At 37.6% G+C, this 26,893-nt stretch overlaps 1 protein-coding gene across 4 annotated transcripts in view; it reads right to left on the bottom strand.

Annotated features, from left to right (window-relative positions):
• The window catches only part of LOC135470134 (plasma membrane calcium-transporting ATPase 2-like), a 92,579-nt gene that overhangs the window by 19,801 nt on the left and 45,885 nt on the right, over positions 1–26,893 (bottom strand). For 2 of the 4 annotated variants that reach the window (XM_064748897.1, XM_064748900.1), the window contains exons 4-20: positions 18,372–18,560; positions 15,917–16,168; positions 13,471–13,596; positions 12,930–13,088; positions 11,942–11,977; positions 8,979–9,011; positions 6,489–6,704; positions 5,966–6,180; positions 5,280–5,415; positions 4,876–4,982; positions 4,274–4,512; positions 3,783–3,925; positions 3,165–3,289; positions 2,519–2,701; positions 1,927–2,121; positions 1,232–1,423; positions 323–536 (exon numbers count right to left, since the gene is read on the bottom strand). In XM_064748897.1, the coding sequence (XP_064604967.1) occupies positions 323–536; positions 1,232–1,423; positions 1,927–2,121; positions 2,519–2,701; positions 3,165–3,289; positions 3,783–3,925; positions 4,274–4,512; positions 4,876–4,982; positions 5,280–5,415; positions 5,966–6,180; positions 6,489–6,704; positions 8,979–9,011; positions 11,942–11,977; positions 12,930–13,088; positions 13,471–13,596; positions 15,917–16,168; positions 18,372–18,560 (2,760 nt within the window). Of the gene's footprint in view, positions 1–322; positions 537–1,231; positions 1,424–1,926; positions 2,122–2,518; positions 2,702–3,164; positions 3,290–3,782; positions 3,926–4,273; positions 4,513–4,875; positions 4,983–5,279; positions 5,416–5,965; positions 6,181–6,488; positions 6,705–7,655; positions 7,731–8,978; positions 9,012–11,941; positions 11,978–12,929; positions 13,089–13,470; positions 13,597–15,916; positions 16,169–18,371; positions 18,561–26,893 lie in introns of all 4 variants that reach the window. The other 2 variants (XM_064748899.1, XM_064748898.1) reach the window with 2 other exon arrangements.

Raw genomic sequence — 26,893 nt, forward strand, 5'->3', positions numbered from 1 at the left:
ATCTGATACTGAGAAAATGAGTTAACTGATATCTCGGGCACACCAATCCACATTACGCATATTGATTATCTACTACACATGTGTAAAATAATGGAAGTACTGTTCATTTATGTGTTCCTAAGTGGATAGATGGTAAAGTGGCACTTAGAGGTCGTGGCATATAATATATACATGATTCAATGGATGACATCTCACAGAGGACAGTATACAGTATACATCAGCCAAAAGTTGTGATCCATAAAATCATGAGAGTACCAGATGCCAATACAGCCAGCCATATGTGTTTATCATCATCATCATCACCACAAAACTCTGGTCTTACCTGCAAATAGTAAGGTAAAAATGACGGCCATTTGGTAAACAGAGTGGCCTAAGATATTCTTCATCATGGTGCGTGATATGAGAGGCTTGGTGCGGCCATAAGGTTTACGCTGGAGGAGTTCTTCACTGGGCAGTTCGGTGGCTAGAGCCAACGAGGCCAGGGTGTCCATAATGAGATTAACCCACAACATCTGGATGGCCTTCAGAGGACTGTCCTGTTTTAACAACAACAACGGAATCACAAACATGTTCAGCAGACCCTCTCTGCTACTTGAGGGGCAATCGTAACTTAAGGTAGCATGACACTTCAACATTTGATCTGGAATGAATCTTGAATGATTACCAAAGAGTGAATATCTGACGGCTGTTATGAATCCTATCTGACTGCATCCCAAAAAGTATCATCCTTTGACAGTAGTAAAATTAAGCACACATGATTCATTAAACGAGGGTTATTTGCAATTTCAAATTCATCTGAAATACCTGCCGAAGTCATCCAAGTCAACAATCACCAACAACTTTTCTCTTTTTACATACAAACAATGTAATACACATCCAACATTTTATGTTTTAATGATTGCCATATATTTCAAAACTAACTCGGGAGATCATTCATACGAGTTTTGTTTATGTTAGCTCAGTTAAGATTTCTTCTTTATCGTGAAAACGTCACAAAAATTTGATGTTAGCCACTTATTAGTAAACACAACAAGCAAATGTGTTGGCATCAATGCACTCATCAATGATAGTGTAACATTACTGTTTGGGTTTAAAAATAAGTGGCCACTTCAAACTTTTCTCCAGATTTTCAAGTTCCAACTTCTAAATGCCATTCTTCTTTTGACTTCTAAGTGACTTAAAACCGTGGCACTGCAGTACAAGAAAGCACCAGACCACACAATCTACAAACCTCAATCACACAAGCTCCTAGGAATGCCACAATGACGGCTACCACATTGACCGTCAACTGGAACTGTAGAAACTTGGCAATGCTGTCGTATACGTTTCTACCCCACATTACAGCTTTGACAATACTCGTAAAGTTGTCATCCGTCAGAATGATGTCTGAGGCTTCCTTTGCTACATCTGTACCTGAAATCCCCTGGAAAATAGGACACAAGGTTCCCTAAGTTCACTGCTCACGGTTTAAACAATAAAAAAAAAAGATATTTGCTACTATAATCTCAAGTTCTCTACTATGTAGGTTTTTACCTTTTATGTAATTTTGTAATTCTTTAACCTTTTTGCACATTTGCAAAGTGTTTATTTAAGCATATTATGAAAGCATTATTCTGTGTAGACTGATAAAATTGTACTTTTTGCAAAGCCCTGAAATTGGCCAATTCAACCAATGTGGTTTTGTCTCCAAAATCTTATCATAAATGTGCATAAATTGCACTGAAAGTTGCTCTTTGGTATGTAGAAAGATTGAGAAGTTGCACGCTAAAATATGCAAAACACTTCATGCAGATTAACTACATGTACATTTCTAAGAAACAAATTCTTTCACTTGACTGCTTGAGAAATGGATTTTTGCAAAGCACACCCATAAAACAACAGAACCATCAGATCTATGCTTTATTTCCATTCCAGCAAACATCGTACCATAGCGAATCCGACATCAGCCTTCTTCAGGGCTGGCCCATCATTGGTGCCATCTCCTGTGACAGCCACAACTTCACGGTTTGAGTGGAGCTTGCTGTCGATGATTCCCTTGACTAAGGTGTACTTGTCTTGGGGAGAGGACCTTGCTAGCACCCTAAGATTGGGCCACACCTGGTCCAGGAGCTCCTGTGACACCTGCACAATAAATACCAAACTCGTGACCACACTGTCTTCACGCGCACACATCAGAAGAATCTTCAAACAAGGACATCTAGTTGTAACAGAGCTGGCTGATCATAAATGGTATAGACTGTGAATGCTACAACCTTGACCTTTTATAAGGACTCTTCTATCACTTACACTACTTCACCAGATGTAGAAGTGAAGCACTAACAGCAACTGTAAAGAAAGTATCTGAGTAAGAATGAAACCATATGACAATAAGTTATACTGACTGCGAACAGTTTATTTGCTGTATGTTGTAACATGCTGAACTGCACAACGCGAGTACGTAATGATGACATGATTGAACAGTTCATGCGGAACTTAAAGTAGGTGTTTCATAGCTCGTGGTCTGTCACACAAACTTTACCTCTCCAGTCGTAGGATCACGGATCTTCCTGTTGAATTCCTTTCCTTCCAGCACAAGAAAATCGTCATTGGGTTTCAAGATACCACACTTTGAAGCGATAGACCGAGCTGTGTTCACATTGTCTCCTGTCACCATACGAACGCAGATTCCAGAGCGCTGACATCGCTTGATGGCACTAGGTACCTGGGCAACACAATCAAAAACAGAAAAACCTTATCAAGTAGATATCATTTCAAAAACAAAACCCCAAAGCAATGGTGTTCTAAATGGGTTAGCACAGGACAGAGCGACTTGAAACCACAAAATCTACCTAATTTTACCATCTATGAGGATCCTCGCTTTCACATTAATGTTTTGCAACAGTAAGATATGAAAGATTTCATTCAAACACATCAGACTGATTAATTTATGTTTAATAATTTGACAAAGAGCATACCGACATATCAGATCATGGAACCGGATTTAAATTCTGTGGAACAGTCAAATCTAGACTGGAGAACAATGTATAACACACATGTCTAGGGGTTAATCCAATGCTCAGTTCATCTCATTGACTTTGTCAACTGCACAATGATATGATCTAAAACTTTATAATGGCAACTGAAAATTGAGCACATTATTAAAATAGATAGAGAGAATAGCTCACCTCTGGGCGGACAGGGTCCTCGATGCCAACGACACAGAGGCAGGTCAGACCCTTCACAATTTCATCTTCATTCTCCCAGTCTGGCTCCTCGCTGTATACCACATCATTCTCATTGCCTTTCTCCTCTAAAACAGTTGAGACTGGGTGTGAAAATACATCTCCACCACCAAATGCTTAAGCTCCTTTACCACTGATACAAGAAGGCGCAAATTTGCAAGAACTTTGAAATCCTGTAAAATGCTGTCTTCCACTCATGTCCTTGTTAAATATATGGCCCATGGTAAAAAATGTAAAACATTTGAGTGACAACAAATGGGGCAACTTCTCACTCTGAAAGCAATGTGACTTTCCTTTTCGCAAATCAGGCAAGTGTTATTTTAAAAGACACCATATTTTCAGAAATCTTGAAACGGACATCATTCCAGCAGCGCTCTATTTTTTGAACTTTTTAATGCTGCTCTAAAAACTATTTATTCATTTGATTGATGTACTCAAAAATATTTCACTTATACAATGATGGCCAGCATTATGGTGGGAGGAAACACACGACCTTCTGCTGGTTGCTGGAAGACTGTTCTGAAAACTATTTTCTTCTTCATTTAACATAGATGTTCTGACCTTTCACAAAAGTTTTGTAGGCAATGCAAATAGTACGAAGACCATCAGCAGCCATGGGTTCGATGATGTTGGCCACGATTTCTTCCTGGGCCGCCGTTGAGAAAGTATGTGGTTGTCCATCAGTGCCAATGATATAATCACACCTGCAATATAGGTCATACTTGGTCAATCAACCACCCCAACAAAACTTTAACCAGGCTACAACAGTGAATGTACACATCTGTCACAAATATTGCACAGCTACACCAAGTTAATCTGTATGAAGTGTCTCAAATGCTTTCTCAGAGTTCAGGATACAAACCTTTCCAGTAGTTGATCCACCTGATGACAGGTTACTATTTTGAGCACTAAAAGTAATATTTCATGACCTATACGTGCATCTAAAATTTTCATGTGGATATTTAGTTCAACGACAGACAGCTTTGTTTTTAATCTTGATTCTAATGACAAGAAACGGATCACAACAACAGACAAATGTAATAAAGCCTTACTTTGACAAGACAATCTCGGAGGCGCCCTTGGTAAACAGCCTGAATCCACCCCCTTCTTTTGGGATGACTGTGCTCATGGATTTGCGCACAGAGTTGAATGTGTAGACTTTGTACAGCTTCTCTTCTGGTGTTTCAATACGAACAGACTCATAGTCCTGGCCCATGTCCTGTACAAATCCCAAAAGGGCACATTCGGTCTTGTTTCCTACTTGTTTGCCAAATCCACCGTCCTCAGATGGCTAGAACAAGAGGAACACAGGAAACTTTTACAGCAAGCAATTGTAATTATGTATGTGCTCACGTCACATTTACTTACTCATTTACTTGAAGAAATTTTCACTTGTACAACAGCAGTGGGGGATGCCAGAATTACCAGAGAAAACCATTGGCCTTCACCAGATACCTGACACGCCTGGTGACAGCGGCCAAAACGGCCAAGGTGTTCACTTCGTAACATTCTCCGAAATTTATCCACAGCCAAATTGTATGGTTAAAGAACAAAGTACTTATGTCATTAGAACTGCTTTATTTCCCCCAAAGCAAACATCCTAGAGCCTTTTTTTTTCCCAATTTGATATGATGATGTCGGAGAATATACTCACAAGAACCCTGGAGGTATAGCCACTGTTGATGGCGATAGCCTTGATAAGGAGAGGCCCAGAACCAGGTGGTAAGGCGGAAAATGTTGGAGTGTTTTTGTAATGAATGCCTGAAATAGATAGACATGTACAAGAAAAAAAAAATTACACTATTATCGATTAAATGAATTGTTTCAAAATAATCATGGTCCAAAACAATTTGTCAACACGTGAACTGTTTGTTCTCAAATTTCTACTCAAAAATGAAACAAGTCAAATGTAAACAGAAAAAAACAGAGAAATCCATCAATGGTTAACAAAGAAAATTATGCAAAGACATAGGCAAGAGGGCTCTAAAACTGATGTAAGTTCAGAAATCCTTATGTACAAATGGGATTGAATTCCATGGAAAGCAGCAGTATTCTTACCCCCAATGTAGCTCTGAACAACAGTCATTCTGTTGGTTGTCAAGGTCCCAGTCTTGTCAGAGCAGATGGCGGTCGCATTACCCATAGTTTCACAGGCATCTAAATGCCGCACTAAGTTGTTGTCATACATCATTTTCTGTTTAAAACAATAGGAAAAAAATTTATAGATTTTTTTTTATGGAAGTGTTCAGAGATTAAACAAACATATTTATGTCCTGTATTTGAAAAAAAAAAAAAATTATTTGTGACAATCTTGAGCGGATTGTACTGCCATTGTACCTGAATGTCTTACCAACTTAAATTGCTTCGAACTGGCTATCAAAGTCAACTTCTTGACACTTAAGAGGACAACTGAGCTTTTGTAATCTATTTAAATTGCAAACTTAACATATACATGTGGCGACATGAATAAAAATACAATAGTAGAGTTTTGAGTTCCCACTCTCTAATTGCTGAAGGTAAAAAATGTCCTACTGTACCATGTGACCTGTCAGAAATGTAGGGCAACCATTTCTGATTACTTTTACCTTTAATGTTAACATAAGCTGCCTGACATTTTTGTTAAGTCACATGATACAGAAGCACTACTTTAAGTTTTACAACAAACGACTATGAACTCGAAACTCACCTATTGAATCTTCTAGTCTGTGATATTGATATGATTTGTAGGAGGCATGAGGACTTACCCGCACAGAATAAGCTAAAGCAAGTGTGACTGCCAATGGAAGCCCTTCTGGCACCGCCACAACCAGCACAGTCACACCGATGATGAAATACTTAACAAAAAACGCTATGTGTGTGGCTGTACCACCCACTTCCCAGTTTTTTTTGTCAACGACAAACTCTTGGATGCAGTATCGAATGATGAGTATGAGAACTGTTAACACAGCAATGGCTGTGCCTGAAACATCAGATCCAAATGAAACAGAGTTAAGATGGACATATATATATGCATGGTAATTGATACTTCTCGAAATTTATCTCATTAAAGAAATTCCCCCAAGTAAGTTTCAAATGAGCAACTTCAAAAACAGCCTTCAGGCCTCCATGTATTCTGAACAAATACCCTCATTTTTTTTAGAAGACATAACAAAGTCTGTAAAGTTAACCAAAACCATTAATAAGAAGTTAGGTTTTCTGTTGTATAAAAATGGCTTATTTTAGGACAACTAAGAACTCATCTGAGTTATGTCCATAAGCAAACATTACCTCCATAACCTATCTGGATGGCCAGTCGAGTGAGCTTGGCTTGCAGAACAGACTTTTCCTTTCGCCCTAATTTTTCCTTCTTTGCTCCCTCCTTCTTCTCTTCCAGTTCGATCTTTCCATCCTCAACCACCTGATTAGCATCACCACCTGGATTGTCCTTAGTTGTGTTGTGCGAATTACCTGTTCCTTTATACTGCACATTTGCGAAGTCAGAATCTAAAGAAACAGGGAAACAAATAGGTTATCAAGTGTGTCAGTTTGTGCATGAGAATACTAGGCAAATTTTAAAAGTTGCATTACAAAACCTAGAGAATTTAAGCTAACAACACTGCATGCTAACACAAACACACTGATGAAAATACTATTTTCACACTGAATTTATAAGTTAACATTACAATGAGATACACTCCAATTTGAAATTTCTATAACACTTAAAGCAAGTTGAAAACTAAAAAAGATCATCACTAAATCAGCAGAAAGTCTGAACAAGTTTACAGAACAGAACGCAAGAAAACTTTACAACATTTAAAAACTTTATAAAATTGTGCTTACATATATTTTTAACTCACAATACACATACACTTGAAAGAAATGGGACATACACTTCACATACAAACACACTCACATACTCGATGGCAAAAACATGCATAATTCCAACGCATTTTGGCAAAAAAGGGCTAGATTCCCAGCTCTAAAACAGTGACAATATAAACTTGCATTTTAGAAAAGATCTCAAGGATTTTCTTGAATTTTTAAACAACTGATCAATCTGTTCCTAAACTCATTTAACTCACAGTCACTGCGAAAGTCTCAATTGGGCCGAGAGTCTATCATGCCAACATGTCCAAGGCCTAACCACCTCATGAAATTTGGAGAAAGCCAGTCTAGATACAAACATGCTGTGTCCTGCAGCTCGATATAGCTGGGACACCTTGGTGTCAAGAACATCACTGACTATTAGTGCTTCCCATCATGGAACAGACACCTGCAGCAAATCCTCATACAAGAAAGCACCACAGATACCATGCTTCCTACACTTGTCACTAACCTAAAATGTTAAGGTAACAGAGAGATCTGTTATTCACTCAAGCAGCTTTGTATGCTAAAACTGAGAGCATACAAGGGATTTAGTGCAAATCATATCAAACCAAGAACGGAAGTACGAACTTGACTTGGTAGACCACTTCTCAAGTCGTGCCTTTGCATGTTTTGGGGCAACTTCCTCTTCCTCACTTTCTTCATCTGAAAATGGACAGCTGCGATACTCAATAGGATTGGAAACATTTCCTAATCCGTCCATCAAAACAGCTTCACGATGTACCCCAAGCAACGGTGTGAATGCACGATCCTATGCATCACATTGCTAAGCTCAAGACCTCATTCCATGTCAAACCGATTGGACTTGCAAGCTTCCATGCTGTTAAACTTGGACACTTGGACTAGTTATCACTGTATTGCAAAGAACCATCTGACTGTGTTAGTCCATCATTTCAAAACCTACACATGTTGAGATATTTTAGCTTAATCGTGTCGGTTGGTACAGTAAGTTTAACTGGCAAGTCAGGCCACGACATCTGATGAAATGCGCCCACTAAAACTCCCATACAGACACTAATCATTCAGCAAAAGTCAACATATAAAGCTCTGGTGGAACAGCCACTGGAAAACATGTCTGCAAACATGTATGATGCGATATTTTTCTCATGAATGGCTAATCTGACAGATCAATGAATGATTCACAAAAAATCACCATTCAGACAGATGAACACGGACTTACAGCACGTACACAAAACAACATACTTGTAAACTGAACAGGCAAACACATCACGATTCAAAAAGCAACTTGGTATAGCCAACACAGGCTCGAAAAAGTGTACAGGTGTTTGCAGATGTTTGGGGGTCAGGGTTGAAAGTTGGGACTGGGGTCCAGGCTTTACTAAGGCTACAAAGTCATTGCACACCCACAATAGCAGTTGTGCCATCTCTGGCGGAACTTGATAGTTCATAGCATGATTTCTCATGTATGATGTTTCATTGGTAATTAAGGTTTCACGGTGGAATGGTGCACTAAAACCAGTAAACGTTTATTTTAGTATAGACACAGAGTAAGACAAATGAACGGTTAGTTTCTTATATTACTAAATTCAAACAGAAAACTTCTTGCACCCCATACACACATATCTTTTATATCCAAGTGCACAAGATAGCAAGAACATGCACATGATACTTTTTGTTCAGTAGAGCAACACAGGCTTATTAGTGGTAAAACAGTGTTTGGAACAATTTTTTTTTTATCATATGCGTGAATTTTGAGTGTGGTTGCAAGGGGCATGAGAATGTTTTGGGATATGAGGTTCTAGGTTGAAATCCAATAATAATATTGGCCTGTTGGTTTCCTAGAGCAGACATCTGCTCTGGTGGCATCCTATGGGGCAAAGCGCAGACACACAAAGACACATGCTAATAAACATAAGGGCGTGTTTCACGTACCCACCACTTTTGCATTATCTTCGCTAGACAGCACTAACAAAAATGAAGAGAAAAACAAGAAAATTATAACATAACAAAACTGATGCAAGCTGAGTATGGGCAGCAAATATCTGAAATATATGTATATAATAAATATATATATCAATGTGAAAATTACAAATACTATCAGGAATACTGATTTTATACCAATGTAGCACATACAATTATTATCCTTACATTTGCTAGTGTGCATTCAGACAGGCAATGTGTTAATTTATTACTGAACTTCATTGCATTCCAAGGCTTTTATTAGGTTATACTTTTGGTTTATACGGGTGTATTTCTGTTTGTTATTTGTCTGTGAAAATCCCAAAAAGTATGCTTGTGACAGCTCAAGTATTCAATACATCATGACACATGTAACAGAAGATTGTTGTGACTAGATCTTTTTGGAATACAAACTGTCGTAACTGCACAATCCATTGCAAATGCAACACACTCGTGACAGAATTAATAATTGCAAGTTTCAAATTAGATTGTTTCCTTGTAAACTGTCTCATTCTACCAACAAAGGTGATGTATCTCAGCTGAGATATATTTAAATCTTTTGAACTATGAACCTAGATTGCATGTTAGTTTGGTGTGTGCTGTGGGAGCCATTCTGAATGCACAAAATGGAATAACACTAAGCAAATACTGTGGAAGTTCCTTAAGAGATTTCTGTACACCAAATTGCTTTCTGCTGGAACTGAACAAGTCTCAAATCAATCCACATGCCACTTCACAATGCTCCATGCATGTAAAAAATTGAGAGAACAACAAAAACCATTAATTGTCAAATGTGATGTGAACCAAAAATTTGCATCATCAAGTTAATAGGAAAAAAATATTTAAAATAAAGAAAAAATCAAACGACTTGCAAAAACAGATTTAAAATGTTAAGCATGTAACATTAAGTAATCCCCAGTCAAAAGTATGACATGTTGAGGTTCAGGCATGATAGCTATGAGTAGTCCACTTCAAATGATGTTTTTGTTTTCATAATAAACATCTCCATATCAGCAATATCCAAGAATGATTACAAATACACTCAAAACATTTTACAATAAATACTTAATCATATAAATCTAACAGCTGTTTCACTTAATTTTGAACTTTGTAGAATTAAATGACGCACACGTTCTCACAACACAGTAATTTAATAAACAGAGGTCAAAAGTAAGATATGCATATAAAATTCACACACATCCACATTCCCACCACCAATCACATTCCGTCAAGGCTAAATACATGTAAACAAGTGCATCACGATGCACACCCTAACACCCCATTATACAAATGCACAAGCAATTCTTATATGACAATTATAAAAAAAAAAAGAAAAAAAAAAAAGAAAAAAAAAAATCATAGGAGATAAAAGTGACAAATTAAAATGCTGTGAACACATAAACACTTTGAAATACATGAGCAAAAATCTGGATAAGAATACTTCGAATAGAAGATGCAGACGAGACAACTCTTCCAAAAAGGAATTTTGGTCAATGTTATCACACTACATGCATCTGTGGCTGTATGAACCTTAACTGTTCCTGGCAAGGAACTGGCTCAAGTGCATAAGGAAACCGGTCTGATGACACATTTCATGAACATCCTTTCCACACTGACTGTAAAATCACTTCTGTTTGACATGAGACACAGAATGATATTATATTTATTTATTTATTTGATTTGTGTTATCAGACCGTACTCAAGAATATTTCACTTATATGATGGCGGGCAGCATTATGGTGGGAGGAAACCGGGCAGCTGAAGATAAACTGTTCATGTATTTACATTGGAGAGTATTCTTGAATACGTTATTCTGATTCAACTATGTGTTTATATAGAATTTCACATCAACCGAATGTTGTGCTAATTAGTCTGTTTTACTAAAGATTCCAAAGACTTTCATATAGAACCCGCAAATTTTTTTGTCTCTTCCAGGTAAAGATTCACAAAGTAAGAATCTACTTTTTAACGACCACTTAGATTTTATAACAGGCACAATCATGGTGTGGCTTAAAGTCAATCATGTTGATGTGTGCACAGCACTGTCAAGTACTTTATCAATACACATAAACGCGGCAATGCAAAAAGGGAAATTTGTAAACTAGGGCAAATTGTAAACTTTCATTTAGTATATTCAAACACCACATAAGAATTCATAAAACCAAGAAAAGCAGCTACTTGTAGCTCCAAAACAAAAAATGATGACATGAAATGAGAAGGTTGGAGAAAAAGGTGATTAGGAATGAAAGGACATCAAACTGATCACAAAATGAGTGAGGAAATGTGACTGAGCTCTTGTATGTTAACTAGATATTAATAGGTTTTTATAAACTGTTACTTTTTTTTCTTTTGTTGCAGTAAATGAAGTCTTTTGGTACGTTATCACATATACTCAGCAGATGACCGAAAATGTGTATTTTAAGACACAAATATTGGTCATAAAAAATTCTTTGTACTGAAACTTACATTTTACAGTAGGATATCATCCTACTTTCCTAACAAAGCTCAATGCAACTTCTTAAGATCCATAGCACTCTCAGAATCAGGCAAATGTAAAGGATGAAAGTTTAGGTCAACTACAGTAATTCTACTCACAAGTGGAAATTTCTACCAAAATACTAGCACCGTGATAATGAAAAAGCCAGATCAGTGAAAGTTGATAAGTGTGAAAGTAAAGTATGTAAGTACTTTGCAACTTAGCATTAGTCTGTATGAAGAAGCAAAATAAGAGGTATTTAAATAAGAATGTAGTAAATGAATTAAGCAACAAAAATGGGCTAAGTTGAAGCACAACACTGGAGAGACAACAGGAAGAAAAAAAAATGTTAAAAACTTTAATACATAAATAATTTAAAATAAAAATATAGCAAAAAGATAAGGCTTCTGTTGGATAAAGTACAACAAGAGGAGTGGTGAGGCAGCAAAGAAGAACTTACATGGAACGGTTTGTCCACCGGGGTTGGGCTGGACTCCTATGCCAGGCAGGGAGAAAAAGTGAAGAAATGGCAGCAAGACGAACGATGCATTAAGTCATATAACTCTATAACACAGGGTCACCCACAAAATGTCATCCTCAAAATCTGATTATTTTGATACACAGAAATCTACAACTTTTGTTTCATCTGACAGTGTAACAATCACAAATGTTTAAAAATTTAAAACCATTCAATGAATCGCACTGTTTCAAAATCAAGTGTATAAAAATTTCCATTAATAAAGTATAGAATATTTTGGTGATGACACTGCAAAATTTGGACCCTGGAAAATGCATTGTAACAACACCGCATTCAAGTCAAAAGGTGCACCTTAAAACCAATTCATTCAGTTCAATGCAAATCTAATCATTCATCTGTATAAGGAAAAGGAAAAACATCTGCAACACATCTGAGAAAAGGGAACTGGCATACAGTTATTTGTCTTCAGACAAACTTCATAGCTTAGCATGCCAAACAAATACCATAGCCACTTCAAATGAAAGTTAAAAAGGGGGGGATAACCCAGAGTAACCTTCTATCATGTCATTATTAACACTTCTGCATATACAAGTATTGGGTTATTACATGCTGACCATGAACACAGCAAACCAATATGTGACAGGCAACATTCCTTGTTTACACTATTAACTGAATAACATACACTGCAATAAAATTAATGTATAAGAGTTAACTCTGTATCTGCTGGTAATCCCTACTGGAAGTTTAATTCAAAGGAATGGCTGGCATATAAAATGTTTCCATGAAAACAGATCGCATCTGACATTATTGGGAAAGGTAAGAATAACATAAAGAAATCTAGTGACAATGCAAATCGTGTATGGCAGTAAGTAGCAGTGGACATTTTAAAAGAGCTGGAAAGAGGTTAAAACTTGTTGTGCCAAAGGTGGTGCAAGTAAATCTGTGCATTTTAAAGTTTTTGTTACTCTACCTCCCGCCTCCACATCTGCCTCTCCCTTCTTTTTCTTCTTCTTCTTTTTCTCACTATCTTCTTGTGAAGCGCCAAGGAGAGCAAAGATAATCCCTGTTTGAGAGTTGACTCCGACAGCCACCACTAGCATCTTACCACTGCCTTCCATAACATGAGTTCCTAGGAGAAGACATTTACCAAATGTAGTCATTATCAAACTGTTACATATATGTATTATTCTGAAGTTTATAAAGTTATTACAAGGTGAAACACTGAAGTAAACAAATCTTCTTTCTTGCTGATGTTATTTTCTTAAAAGCTCATACGATCCACTAATTACTTAATACAATTATACTATGGATGATATAACCATAAACACGAGCCTTTTATATACATTATTTTGTGTTTATCCAATAATGGTCATATTGTACATTTCTTCAAGACAGAAACTTCATTTGACAAGGCAAATTATCTTGCAAAAGTTGTAGTAGCTCTGTACTGCAATGTGTGTACAAATTTCTCTGTTTTTGGCTTTATCACTTTACTGCCTGCCTCATGGTACCTGAGAGCAACATGGGATCCGTGACATCGCCCTTCTTGACATGATCAGACTCTCCTGTAAGGGAGCTCTCGTCTACCTTGAGGTCATTACTTTGTATGAGGATGCCATCTGCTGGAAGCAGATCACCTGTAGAACAAAAGTTGAAGATGTTGAAATGCTATCATATTTTCTTTATTTTAATCCACACCAGGTTCATGCTAGCTATAGGTGATTTGTGATTTATGGGATGAATGGCAGGGAAATCAGAATGTATAAGAAGTTCAGAACCTCAGGACACACCCATCATGACAAAGTATTAACAGACAAGGCCAATAGGCTTAACATTGACAATCACAAAAAAAAGGCACAAGAGACAATAAATGACCAACTTTTAGAATTGAAAGTGGTTCATTAGATTTATATATAGTGAAGACTCCATATGACATAGTACCAATCACACTGTATTAAAACTGTAAGTGTATTTGTTATTATATACAGATACTGTTAACAAGAAATCACAGGCACAAATACACATGCTTATGCTGTATATAACCTACTATATGTATAATCTCACAAAGAACAAGGTGTGCTGAATGGCTGAAAACCTCTTTTAAGAACAATATGTCAGGTAGTAATGCAGTGTTGGGATAAGTCTGTTCTCCAGGAGTTCACTGGCCTCTGCTAACTGGTGTTCAGACTTGCGTGGGGTCAGGTTTAGGCTTTAGCAGAGCTGTACTCATTTTCGTTATAGGTTAATGTCTTGCTTGGCAGTCACACTAGAAACTGAACAGCTTGTTGAACATGTTGCACTTGAAGTGCACTGATGGATATGCTACTTTTGATCATAACAGGTGATCATTAACTTAGTACATAAATGAGCATGACAATGTTGCACTTCAGTGACAGGCACTGGGATAATGAAGCAATATTTTAATCATTAAATTTGGTTTGTTCCTTTTTGTTATTTTAGCTGAAATTTGTCCAGAATTTACCTTATCAAGCAACATTTTGACCTTGCTGCATCAGAAATAAGAATTTTAAACTGATTTGAAATTTTGACTTAAGTCTAAGATTGCTTCTTGATCCCGGGGCCAGGTCAGCATGTTACACACAAGAATATGCCACATTTTGCATGCATTATTTAAAACTTTATTTTCTACTACATCCCACATTAGACATAAACTCTAACAGCTATGTGATTGGTCTTTATAAGTAAATTACAGGCTTTATAAGTAAATGGGACGGCAAAAGTGCACAGCTCCATAATAGTCACAGATTTCCCCTAGTCCACAACCATATTTACATATTACAATGAATTTTGATAATGCTACTATCCTCTTCCTATGAAGAAAGAAACAAAGTGAAGTGCTACATGACCTAAAGCAACATTCATGGCTCGTGTCATATTCTAAGAGTTCTATTGGTCTCAAAAAGGTGTTTTCAGACTTTTTTAGAGTGACATTTCCAAAGTAACATTTTATGATATTTACTTGCCACTGAAAAAAGATTCTTTTGAGGAATTTTAAGTCAAATACAGTAATTCCATGGTGGCCTGGCATTCTAAATAAGCTTTAAATCATGACTGACTTTATTAGCAGTTCTTGTTCTCTAATTGCAATATATCAAATACACAACTGTGACCTTAAAGTGTTTATTACTGCTGACCTTATCAAATTTAAAATAATTCATGTTTTTCAGCTGTCTGTACAACATGACAACAATTCTACTGAAACCATGCTTTTGGTGATGTGAAATGACTTGTGTGCATGATATGCATTCTTATTTTCACCTAACAGTTAACTAACGATGTTAAGTAAAAGGTTAGACATCTACTGGATGTCATTGTCAAGGACCATTATTGCTGGTGCCTGATATTTGATGATGTTGCCTGTTTAACTTAAGGATTTAGCTTGGGGGCACCTTGGTGACAGAAAAAATTCCAAAAAAATTGCCTTGGTAATCTGGCAATGGAGATGGGCATGAAAGTTGTGTATGAAGGTTTGCACAGGCAGTTTGGCCAATAATAGCTTTATATGTAACTGATTAGGCATGTAATGACACAAATGGAATGAAACAGGATTCATATCTGTAAATTGAATCCTATAATAGAACCTGATACATACATGGATGTTAGTATTTTAATGATGGTACAGTGTTCAATATTCCAAATAAGGTATGTTTGGAGGAGGTGTGGGGAATGGTAGGACGGGAAGTGAGTGAGGTGGGATGAACCAGTGGCAATCTCCCAACTATATTTCAGCAATGGATAATGGATGTATTGTACATTGTAAGTCTTCAGAAAATAGAAAAAAAACATCCAACCCATACTTGTTTTCTGCTCATGAATAAATAAATACGATAAGGTTTGAGTCAAGAAGTGGCTGTATACTCAGTGTAAAAACTGGTTGCTCACAAAGTTTCTCAAATATTTATGCTTTTTCTGGGAAAAAAGAAATACAAAACTTACCATATTTTACTTGACATATATCACCGGCAACTAATTCTCCCACTGGAATCTGTAGGACTTCACCACCCCGAATTGTGGCAAACTTGTGCTCATGTTCAATTTTGTTTTGCAAACCACGGAACTGTTTTTCTTTCCTCCAATCATTGAAGGCAGTTACTAGGACAACAACTATAACAGCTACTAAAATGGCTAGTCCTTCAATCCATCCAGCTTGACTCTCTGATTCATCTACATGCCCAGCTGCACCCTTCGCTGAAAACACAATACAGACAACATTAGATAAAAAAAACAAAACAAAACAAACTTAACATCACAATCAAACACCTCACTGAATATTCAACATCAACTTTAACCTCAGGTTCCATGTCAACAAAAATGTTAATTTATATCCTTTATTTTGCTCTTCCTGTCATCAAAAAACCTAAAGAAACAAAACAGAATTGAGCCATGATGAACTGCACCATCAATGTGATTTCTTACATACACAATTCTATTTTTCTGGAGCACTGCCCAAGAAAGCTAACACAGGGCATGTGCACCGGACAAAAGACAACCAAGGAAATGGTCATGAAAGGTTCGTTCTCTTAAAATGTCAGCGAAGCTGGGGCAATTGACATGTTGAGCCATTGCTCTGGAGAGAACGTATGTGTTTTTTCTAGGTATCGTAACCATCTTGCTCCAAAGCTAGAGCATTGGGTCTACCTGCTAGTGGATTGTTATGGAGATTGGTCTGCGCCAAAGCGGCCATCGATTTCCAATAATTGAATACAACCAAATTGCCTGAGATTCTGTCCACAGTCCGTGCAGAGCAGGCAATAGCCTGCATGAATCAAATAAGGCATTTAGCCTGGCTTGAATTGAACACGGAGTGTTCAGACTGAACTGAAGATTTAGATATTTCACTTGATCAATCGGCATAGTTCAGGATTTACAGAACACTGTGTTGGATACTAAATGGCACAGCATTAATACAGTCCTAAGCATTATCCTTCCAGAGCTTGAACGTCACATTCCTAGGATATGATGGTCTAATCTAATATCTAACAAGCATGGACTGAGAGACACACGTACATCAGGCTGTATTAAAGCATTCTACATTGGCCACTTCATCTCCCCGATATAACAAGGCATGTTCCACGACTGGCAAGTCTGGGCCTCAATCCCACACAGTGATTTAAACACCACAACCACCTAATTGCTAAGACAGCATATTTGCACAATGCTTATGACAATACCAGGAAACCACCATTGTTAACAATAATTTTATCCATGCAAAGTGTGTATGAAAAGATTTTTTTTTCTTTTGTTCATTAAATCATATTCTGGTTTGGAAGATATCAAATGCAACAGGAAAAGGTATGAATATGAACTTTAACATTGCTGTATACTTTAAATGTCAAGGCAATGTTATTCTAATATATGTAAACGGCTTTTCAATAATCAACATGAATGTAACAGTTCAAAGGGTTCAAAAGGCACACCTTATTGGTTGTTTATTAGCAGTGAACATTTATCTGGGCAGGCTTCCTGGATGTAAGCTGTCAGAAACACCGCCACAGCAATCGTAGCTCTGCGAATGTCAGGCTCAAGACCAAATGTAAATTTGCAACATGGCAAAATGGAATATTTATTTTTAGCACCTTCCGGGACTGGGAAGCCAATGTAATAAAGCCCTGAGCTGACTGGGCAGCAATTGGAGTTCACCCAGTTTCCACAACGAACGCAATCAATCTCTAACTATCGCTGACAGCTATCTCTGTCTTAGACAGCGTCCTATCATCAGACTTGATGAAATGGTGAACACACAGCCTATTCTTATGCTGGCCAATACATGTCATCTACAATAACCTTGAAACATTGAACAAGGCAACTGATTCAGCTCAAGAAGTTATAATAATTTAACAATTTTAATAATTCAGGAGTCTGGCAATTGGACACATTTGTCCAGTGCCAGCTTTTGATCAACAGACTGTAAAGCAAAATAGGTGCATTTATTTATTTATTTATTTATTTACTTATCCTTCTTAACACCATACTGAAGAATTTTTGACTATGATGGCACTCAGTGTATGGAGTCTAGACTACCAGGGTGCCTGGCATAAACTACTGATCTTTGGCAAATTACTGAATTTCCTACAGGTGAGACAGAAGCAAAATAAGTGTAGAACAGTACAAGAATCAGGAACTTTGTCAGCAAAGTGATTTTCAGTCACGACGTATCAATTCATTATATTCAGCAATTTATGGAAACAACTGTATATTAAAATACTTCTGTCTTAAAATAACATTTATTTGTTGGTCCCAATTTTAAACTCCTAGAGATTAAAATATAAGCATTTAACTGGCTTTGTGGAAAATCATGAATGTTCTGAATTAAATTTCCTGAAAATCAAGTTTTCATTTACGTTTACATATGTATATGTAATGCGCAAAAAAATATCAAAAGAAGTCTTACCATCTGCAGGTGGCTTATAAAAAGATAATCCTAGTGAAACAATTGCTGCAACTATCAAAATAATGAGGGTGACATCTTGCAAGGCCTCCCAGACCAACCGTAGAAAACTTTTTGGCGGCTTGGGAGGTATTACATTAGAGCCAAAAGTTTTCCTCCGGTGTTCCAGATCCACTGGATTCCCCGATAAACCTGCAAATATACAAATAATTATGGTGTAAGTACATGTACATCAGACATATTGACAGCCACATGTACAACAATCAACAATTATGAAATGGTTAAGTTTAGTGACTGCAATGACTATCAGTAATGTAACACATAACACAATATGTTGATGTTCACTGATCACAAAATTATTTAATCATGAAGCCTGAGCATAATGAATTGGTATCATACACATATAGAATAACAGACAAAACAAGAACACAACATAAACTACAAAGTGAAGAAATAGATATGAACTCAAGAGAAAGTTTGTTTCCCTGAAACAATTTCTATGCTTAGTGTCCATCTGTCGCAAGTCTAAGAATCATAATTAATTACCATTATAAGACATCATTCCATTTTACCCCAGGAAGTCTAAAAGACAAGGAGTCTTGTGGTGTTGTTACAGGCATACCATTGTTTTTTGCAATGAATGCCACATCCAAGAGTTTAATATTCCATTTTATCTACATTAGAATTATAAACTGGCTGTAGTACAGCTTTCTTGTCTTTTACAGGCCTTTTAATAATCTCTTGTTCCTATTTAAATATGATTTATGACTACAAATTTTAGTGAGAATTTTAATAAACCAACTGACAGAATGTAATAGCAAATCTCTGACACTAACATGCACTATGATCAATATTTTCCCAGATTTGCCACAGGCCATCCAGTCTTCAATAATCGAAAGCGAAATATGATCAGAGGTTTACGGTATTGATCGCTTAGCAAGTCGTCCAGCAGCTCCCCTCAACAAGCGGGAAAATTAAGAACGCGGGTAAATACCAAAGCAGAGTTGACCTGGGGCTACCACTGGGTCAAAAGTTCTGATGTGGCCGATGTCAAGTTCAAAGCGCTCCAAGTCAAGTGTTTCTCAGAGCTGCTATGTCAATGATGGTAAGCCTAATGATGTTACCATGGTTAAGAGCTAATCCAGAGCTCAGTCATCCACCTTAACTGACAGGTCCAACCTCTGGTGATCAAAACATGTCACTGTACAAAAGTGAAAACTAAAATCTTAGACCTAGGCATGTTCCCGTCTGCAAAACAGAGATGAAGACTTTGTCCCTTTCTTAAGATACATTGTGCACATCGTCAGACCCCAACATACTGCAATAACTGAAATCGCCAACTTCTACTATGTCTCAGAACCAACTTCACCAGTTAGCACCTGTATGTATTTATTTATTTATCTGATTGGTGTTTTATGTTGTACTCAAGAATATTTCACTTATAAAACGACGGCGACAATAAAATTAGCCACACTCAAAGCATATTCCCGACGCAGCATGACCGATGGAAAGTATTCTGATGAGTGCGTCAGATACAAAGCCCTCAAGACATCTGCCTCTCTCAATTATGAAACTGTCTGTTTGGCAGCTCAAAGTTCCGTTTTTCCAGGCTCACATCCACACATGGTACTCATCTTCTCATCCTGTTGTTTACAAAACTTCTATCAGTTCCCAAACACAGAGCATGTGCAAAACTGCATAGACAATAAGGGTGTGTGCTAAAGGATTTATCTCTAACAGCCCAACTGAAACAACTTTTCACAAATGTAACTTACTCCATGGACCGTACAATTTAAATGGCAAACCACGGATGTCTATCAAATTTAATCACAATGAGTAGAGTTTAGACAGGAATTTAACACATGTAATTCAATAAGATCTGTATAGGACAATACTCAATCTGGCCTTGGTGAATTAGAGAATATTAATTTTCTGCAACACAAGATGAAGATGTGTACGAAACATTACTAACTACTCTCAGTAGGCATATTTGTTATGCCAGGCAACATGGTCTAATATACACCTTTGACATATACACATACCCCTACTCCATGGGAAAATTGTAGCCTTAATATCAGTCCAATCAAGAAACACTTTCACAATGGCTTCTGAGAATACACTGTACTTGATCAGTTTGGGTAGGTGCCAGACTATGTGCATTGCAGGGAACTCAAGGAAGCCTGGTTCCAAAAAGACAAAGTCCATGTTACATGCCAAAAGATGACAGACCGATCACCAGATACAATAATGGCATCTTCTATTTGGCGTTTTAAATATGCCCCGATGTAAAATGTGTATCTTTGCAGTTTATGTATCATCAATCTTGGCAATAGACAACAAAGATACACAGTGATATACTTCTTCTGATGTGGCAATCCTTCCCGAGTGGCCAGTAAAACTTAGAATGAACCACCAAATCTGCCAGGAACTGCACAGTGATAGAATCATGCCACTTACAGTCAGAGAGAAAAACAGTGCATGCTCTGCAATAAAACCAAGGAGGTGGCTTCTATTTAGTCCTATGATTACCTACAGTACATGTTCAGCTTTATCCGCAGTCGTATTTATTGCATCCGAATTATCTATAGCAGCTGTAAGATAAGTCATAGTGGGATGGACCGGGGATAAACCTGTCTGCATTCTGATATATTTCTCTGGAAATAGACCACCAGGTGTCTGATGCCAGCCATGCTCTGCCTGCCTCCTTCCTACTTCTATTAAAACCTTGCCCTTAATCCCCCAATCTTACATGCAGCAGCCTGGCAATTCTGACAACCATCTTTTATCTTGTCTCATCATGGATTTTGTAACAGTGCCTTGTTTCTGTTTTTGCCACCATGAGTATGGGCCAATATATAAGTAAACATGCTGACAGTGAAGGTCTTCCCGTGCCTTCAGCTCAAGTCAACACACTGCTAGGGGCAGGTAGAGGGGGAGTGTAGACTGTCTATAGATAAGAGTCAAGAAGCCATCCTTTTAGAAGGAATTGGTACAGGCAGAGGTACAGACAGCCAAGCTCAGACTATTGACTTTCCATCTCCTGAAGTAAACCATCTTCTACCTTCCTGGCCACAGTGTCTAGCAGCCTACATTAGAGCCACCTGAGACATAGTAGAAGTCGTTAAACTGTGGTGCAGACAGTTTGAGATTCCAAACACAGACATTGCCCTGAAGGAGGCAAGGAGAGGGAGAGAGAAAATGTGAAACATTGGGGAAGAAAGGGTGTGAGACAAGGATGCAGGATGGATGGAGGGCTACTGTCACAACAATACACAACACCTTCATGGAATGTTCTATTATCTAAATTTGGCAAAAGGTGCAGTTTACAGTCTTGAGAGAGACTCCAAACTCAGACACACAAAGGGCAAATGTAGATCAAGGGCAATGACATAAAACTAAGGAACATACAACGTTATGCTTTCAGAATGTGAAGCATAGATGTGCAGCCATGTACCTCCATTGTATGGCTATGTTTTGTTGTTCATCAGACCTCTCATATCATATACTGCTCATCATCACATACCCTATTTCTCTAATTTTGGGGACACCTGGTCTGATCATTTTAGCCAATATATATCTAACTGTAGCAGGAATATTGAGTTTTATTTTTCATACATCGTTAGGCTATCCAATGAACAACATACTCATGTTTACTTTTCCAAAAGGCTGGTAAACAAATGTAACATTCTACTCTGAACCATACTAACATTTGTCACAAAAATTAGAAATAGGGCATCCCACACCTATGACATGGATCACTCATACATATAATGATGAGACATATACTGCTCATCGTCACATCCCACAACATGTACTGTTCATCATCACATATCCAATACTACCAGTGCCAAGTTATTTCTAATCATTACATTATCCACACTACACCTATATTGCTCATCATCACATCCCACAATACCCCTAGGACATGTACTGTTCGTCATCACATATTCCACACTACACCTATATTGCTCGTCATCACACAATACCCCTAGGACATGTGCTGTTCATCATTACATATTCCACACTACACCTATATTGCTCATCATCACATCCCATAATACCCCTAGGACATGTACTGTTCATCATCACATATTCCGCACTACACCTATATTGCTCGTCATCACATCCCACAATACCCCTAGGACATGTACTGTTCATCATTACATATTCCACACTACACCTATATTGCTCGTCATCACATCCCACAATACTCCTAGGACATGTACTGTTCATCATTACATATTCCACACTACACCTATATTGCTCGTCATCACATCCCACAATACTCCTAGGACATGTACTGTTCATCATTACATATTCCACACTACACCTATATTGCTCGTCATCACATCCCACAATACCCCTAGTACATGTACTGTTCATCATTACATAATCCACACTACACCTATATTGCTCGTCATCACATCCCACAATACCCCTAGGACATGTACTGTTCATCATCACATATCCAATACTACACCTATATTGCTCATCATCACATCCCACAATACCCCTAGGACATGTACTGTTCATCATCACATATTCCACACTACACCTATATTACTTGTCATCACATCCCACAATACCCCTAGGACATGTACTGTTCATCATCACATATTCCACACTACACCTATATTGCTCGTCATCACATCCCACAATACCCCTTAGGACATGTACTGTTCATCATCACATATTCCACACTACACCTATATTGCTCGTCATCACATCCCACAATACCCCTAGGACATGTACTGTTCATCATCACATATCCAATACTACACCTATATTGCTCATCATCACATCCCACAATACCCCTAGGACATGTACTGTTCATCATTACACATTCCACACTACACCTATATTGCTCGTCATCACATCCCACAATACCCCTAGGACATGTACTGTTCATCATCACATATTCCACACTACCCCTAGGACGTGTACTGTGCATCGTCACATATCCCGCACGACATGTATGTCCTATATTGCATTCTCTTGCAAAAGTCTCTCATAATCACAGACATGGTTGACCGGTCCTGGTTTTCCTGCCCTTCCGGGAGCTTAGCCAGTGAAAACCATCTAAGCCTTTGTGATTGCCAGCGAAGGTGGGCTGAAAATGAAGCAGCCCTACCTCCAGAGTTGGAAAAGCCTTAAGAGAGCTGATGGGGGACAGGTGAAGAATAGGGCTAATGTAATATTGATGATTGGGGTAGCATCCCAGCCTGATGGGGGGAGATCCTTCCTTGCTTAGGAAGTTTGTCTCAAATAGCAGTCTGTCTATAGCCTTGTCCCACTGGACAGATAAATACAATCAGTCTCTGCACGAGGTTTCTACTGAATATATATGAATGGCCTCAGTTTTGGTGTGTCAGACTGGAGCAGAATCACAACAAACGTCTGCTATCCCTAGTGTAAATTTACATCAACACTCTTACAACTGGACTTCCAAATGAACAGAAGTCCAAAGCAATCTGAGATTTTAAGTGTAAATGGCCCTTTTTTTATAAATCTGCACATGTAAATGTATACAGGAAATAAAACAGAGTTAAAAAAAAATGGAAAAAATAAAAAAGGAGAATGACCTGAAGCAACAGACAATGTGTATTCTGCAATATTGAAAAACACTTGTGCTGCTTGTAGCATGGACATGTTGTCTGGCTATATTCACTAACTATACACAGCAATGTATCAGCAAGGAGGAATGAGTCATATCCAAGAGCTATTTTTGCAGGGTGATGTTATTCTTGAGGCCAAACAAAGCTGGTTGTCTAACACACTAAGCGGCACATGGTGCTGAAGTTTTGTGCAACTAGGCAGGTAGAGTTCCAAGATACGCAACATACATTTAGCCTGGTTCAAACAGTATCGCATAACACTGGCAAAGCAATGGCTCCAAAATGGGCAAGAAACAACTATAGTGCCTCGAGTAGTGACATATACCAAATGGTAACCTTCAAAGTATTCATGTTACACTGGACTTTAAAAAAAAAATAAGACTTTCACCTATTCTATATACTACAAATGCATTAAACTAGCTCTTATTTCACAAAATAAAATAAAGTACAGAGTAAATATTTTCTTTTTCAAATACTGATCATTCCTAATGGCAGTTTATAACATCCAAGGAATACAATATTATAAACAAAAAAATCTGAAGACAAAAAATAACCCGAAAAAGAAAAACTGATGAGCTAACATTTAATCATTTCTGAGATGGTTTGCCTGGACACTCCAGAGAACTAACATAATATTGCTTATGTGGCTAATGCTCATAAGAAAAAAAACACAAAAAGCTACATGGGCATTCGTTTATCTCATCCCCCCAGCCTTGAGTCAACTATACACTTGAGCTTTACATTTACATGTTTCAAGCCCATATCATATACACCACATGGTCCCAATTACATTGTACCTGTGCCACACGAAGAAACGTGCCCAGCAGAGTCTATGAGGTCAGATGTACTGTAGCCTGTCCATTTTTTCTTTTTTGATGTGTGTGTGGTACTGTTACTGTGCATGTTACTAAATGACGCTAATCTTACGCTGTCACTACATGAAACTGCTTTCACTGCAATTGCCTGACGGCTAAAAGCTTCACCACAGACTGAAGTGACTGAACCTTATGTAATGTGTGTGAGCAATTTTCCACAAATTTTTACTCCAAGAGGCAATTGTAAATTTTTACGGCATGGAACCTTATTAGAATGAGCTCCCTACTGCATTTACATTTCCATTTTTTGTTTTTCTTTTCTGGGTAGACTTGCATGGCAGATAACACAAAAACACACAAGTAATGGATATGCAATTATTGCATACAGCTACAGAAATTGTTGATCCCTTGTGATGTCAGGTTTTTACGTCCAAAGTTCACAGCTAATTAATCTGGGCTGACTAATTTGTGTTCACTCTGGGAAAAACATCGAACACAATTAACCATGTAAGCATCTCCTATACACAAAGACCAGTACAACTGCAACTCCTCAACATGCGTCTGAAGAGCTCTTGCATACATGCAACTGCAAATTATTCCATGTGCAATCGCACCATCTCCCTTCAGGTACATATGCAGGAAGAGACCCATGTTATCCCATGGTTCATGAAGAAGAAAGGCATTTCACTGTAGTTTCTGCATGATGATACCAATTAACTGTGCTAGAATAACAATCAAGAACAACAACAGGCAAGTGGATAAGGGCTTGACACACTGACTGGTGTGATATATGCAAGCCTACAAGACAAATGTACATTTTTTTTAGCACAGATAATGTGTGATTTTCTTGGGGCCAGGAGTTTGCTAAAAACATGTTGTAAATGAATTCAATAAGTTTCTTAATCTAATAAAGACTGTTCAGTGTGCCAAACAGACTTGTTATTTGTACTCCTCTTTTAAAAAGACTTGTTTACAGGGTTTTCAAATGTGACACTATCAAGACAAAACAACTCCAGAATGGCAAACGTCAAGTTTTCTGGACTTTCAGTATAAATACATACAATGACCTAATTCTGATATTTATGAAGAAATGATTTTGAAAATAATTCTCCAACATGGCTGATGGAACAACATTTGCTGTGGATTTTCTGGTCTATTTCTTTTAGAAACTCAACTTGAAAAAATAATGAAACTTAATGTTTTTTTCGTGACTATGATGCAGAAACTCATCCTGCCGTTTGTTAAATAACACCACGCAGCTTTTATTTGGTAAATATTACTCTGAACATTAAATCATGTTTTACTTATTTTAATTACAACATGTATTTACAAACATATTTACAGAAATTTAGAGCCAACAGGCCCTGGACAGTCATCAGTGTATCGAATGGCTGTCCCAAATATTTTCTTGTTGAAAACTCAATTTCCCCCACTAACCATTTGAGCCACGAGAATACTAGCTATGTTAAAGTCTACAAAAGAACAAAATGGCCTGATGGTTGAACTTAATCTGCAACTTGTCTTTGTGAAATCCAGTACACAACAAGTTTTAATTCAGAATGACAGAGCGCAAACTAGCACAAGCTATGACATCTTGTAAAAAGTCAATGTCTTCCTGCACTTGTTGAGCAAACATTGACCATTCATCTTAACAGCTGACTGCTTCTGTTGAAAAATGGCCAGAATGATTCCACTTGTACTACATCTATGGCATATCATGATATGTGCTAATTTTAAATTCAATATGATAAATCATTACGAAAAGAAATCCTGAAAAATGTTTACTGGTAGGGGGCTGATGAAGGCAGGGATAATGAGTTAGGTGGTAACAAGAGGACAGCTGTTGAACCTGTATTGTTACAAATATGTATATATATAATTTGTACTTTGCTCTCAGGAACTGGGTCTCCCCACAGTAGATCACAGTTCAAAGCTGAGAAAACAGGCAAATGTGCCAAGAAGTTGTGCCACACTGACCTGGCTAATGATGGTGAATGCTTACACATGTACAAGGTCAATGTGGTCTGGACTATCAATCTTATTCGCCCATGCTTGAAAATCTCTTCACAAATGCACGGAATGCATCAAACAGGTC

The sequence above is a fragment of the Liolophura sinensis genome, chromosome 7 (genome assembly GCF_032854445.1).
Source record: "Liolophura sinensis isolate JHLJ2023 chromosome 7, CUHK_Ljap_v2, whole genome shotgun sequence".
NCBI classification, from domain to species: Eukaryota; Metazoa; Mollusca; class Polyplacophora; order Chitonida; family Chitonidae; genus Liolophura; species Liolophura sinensis.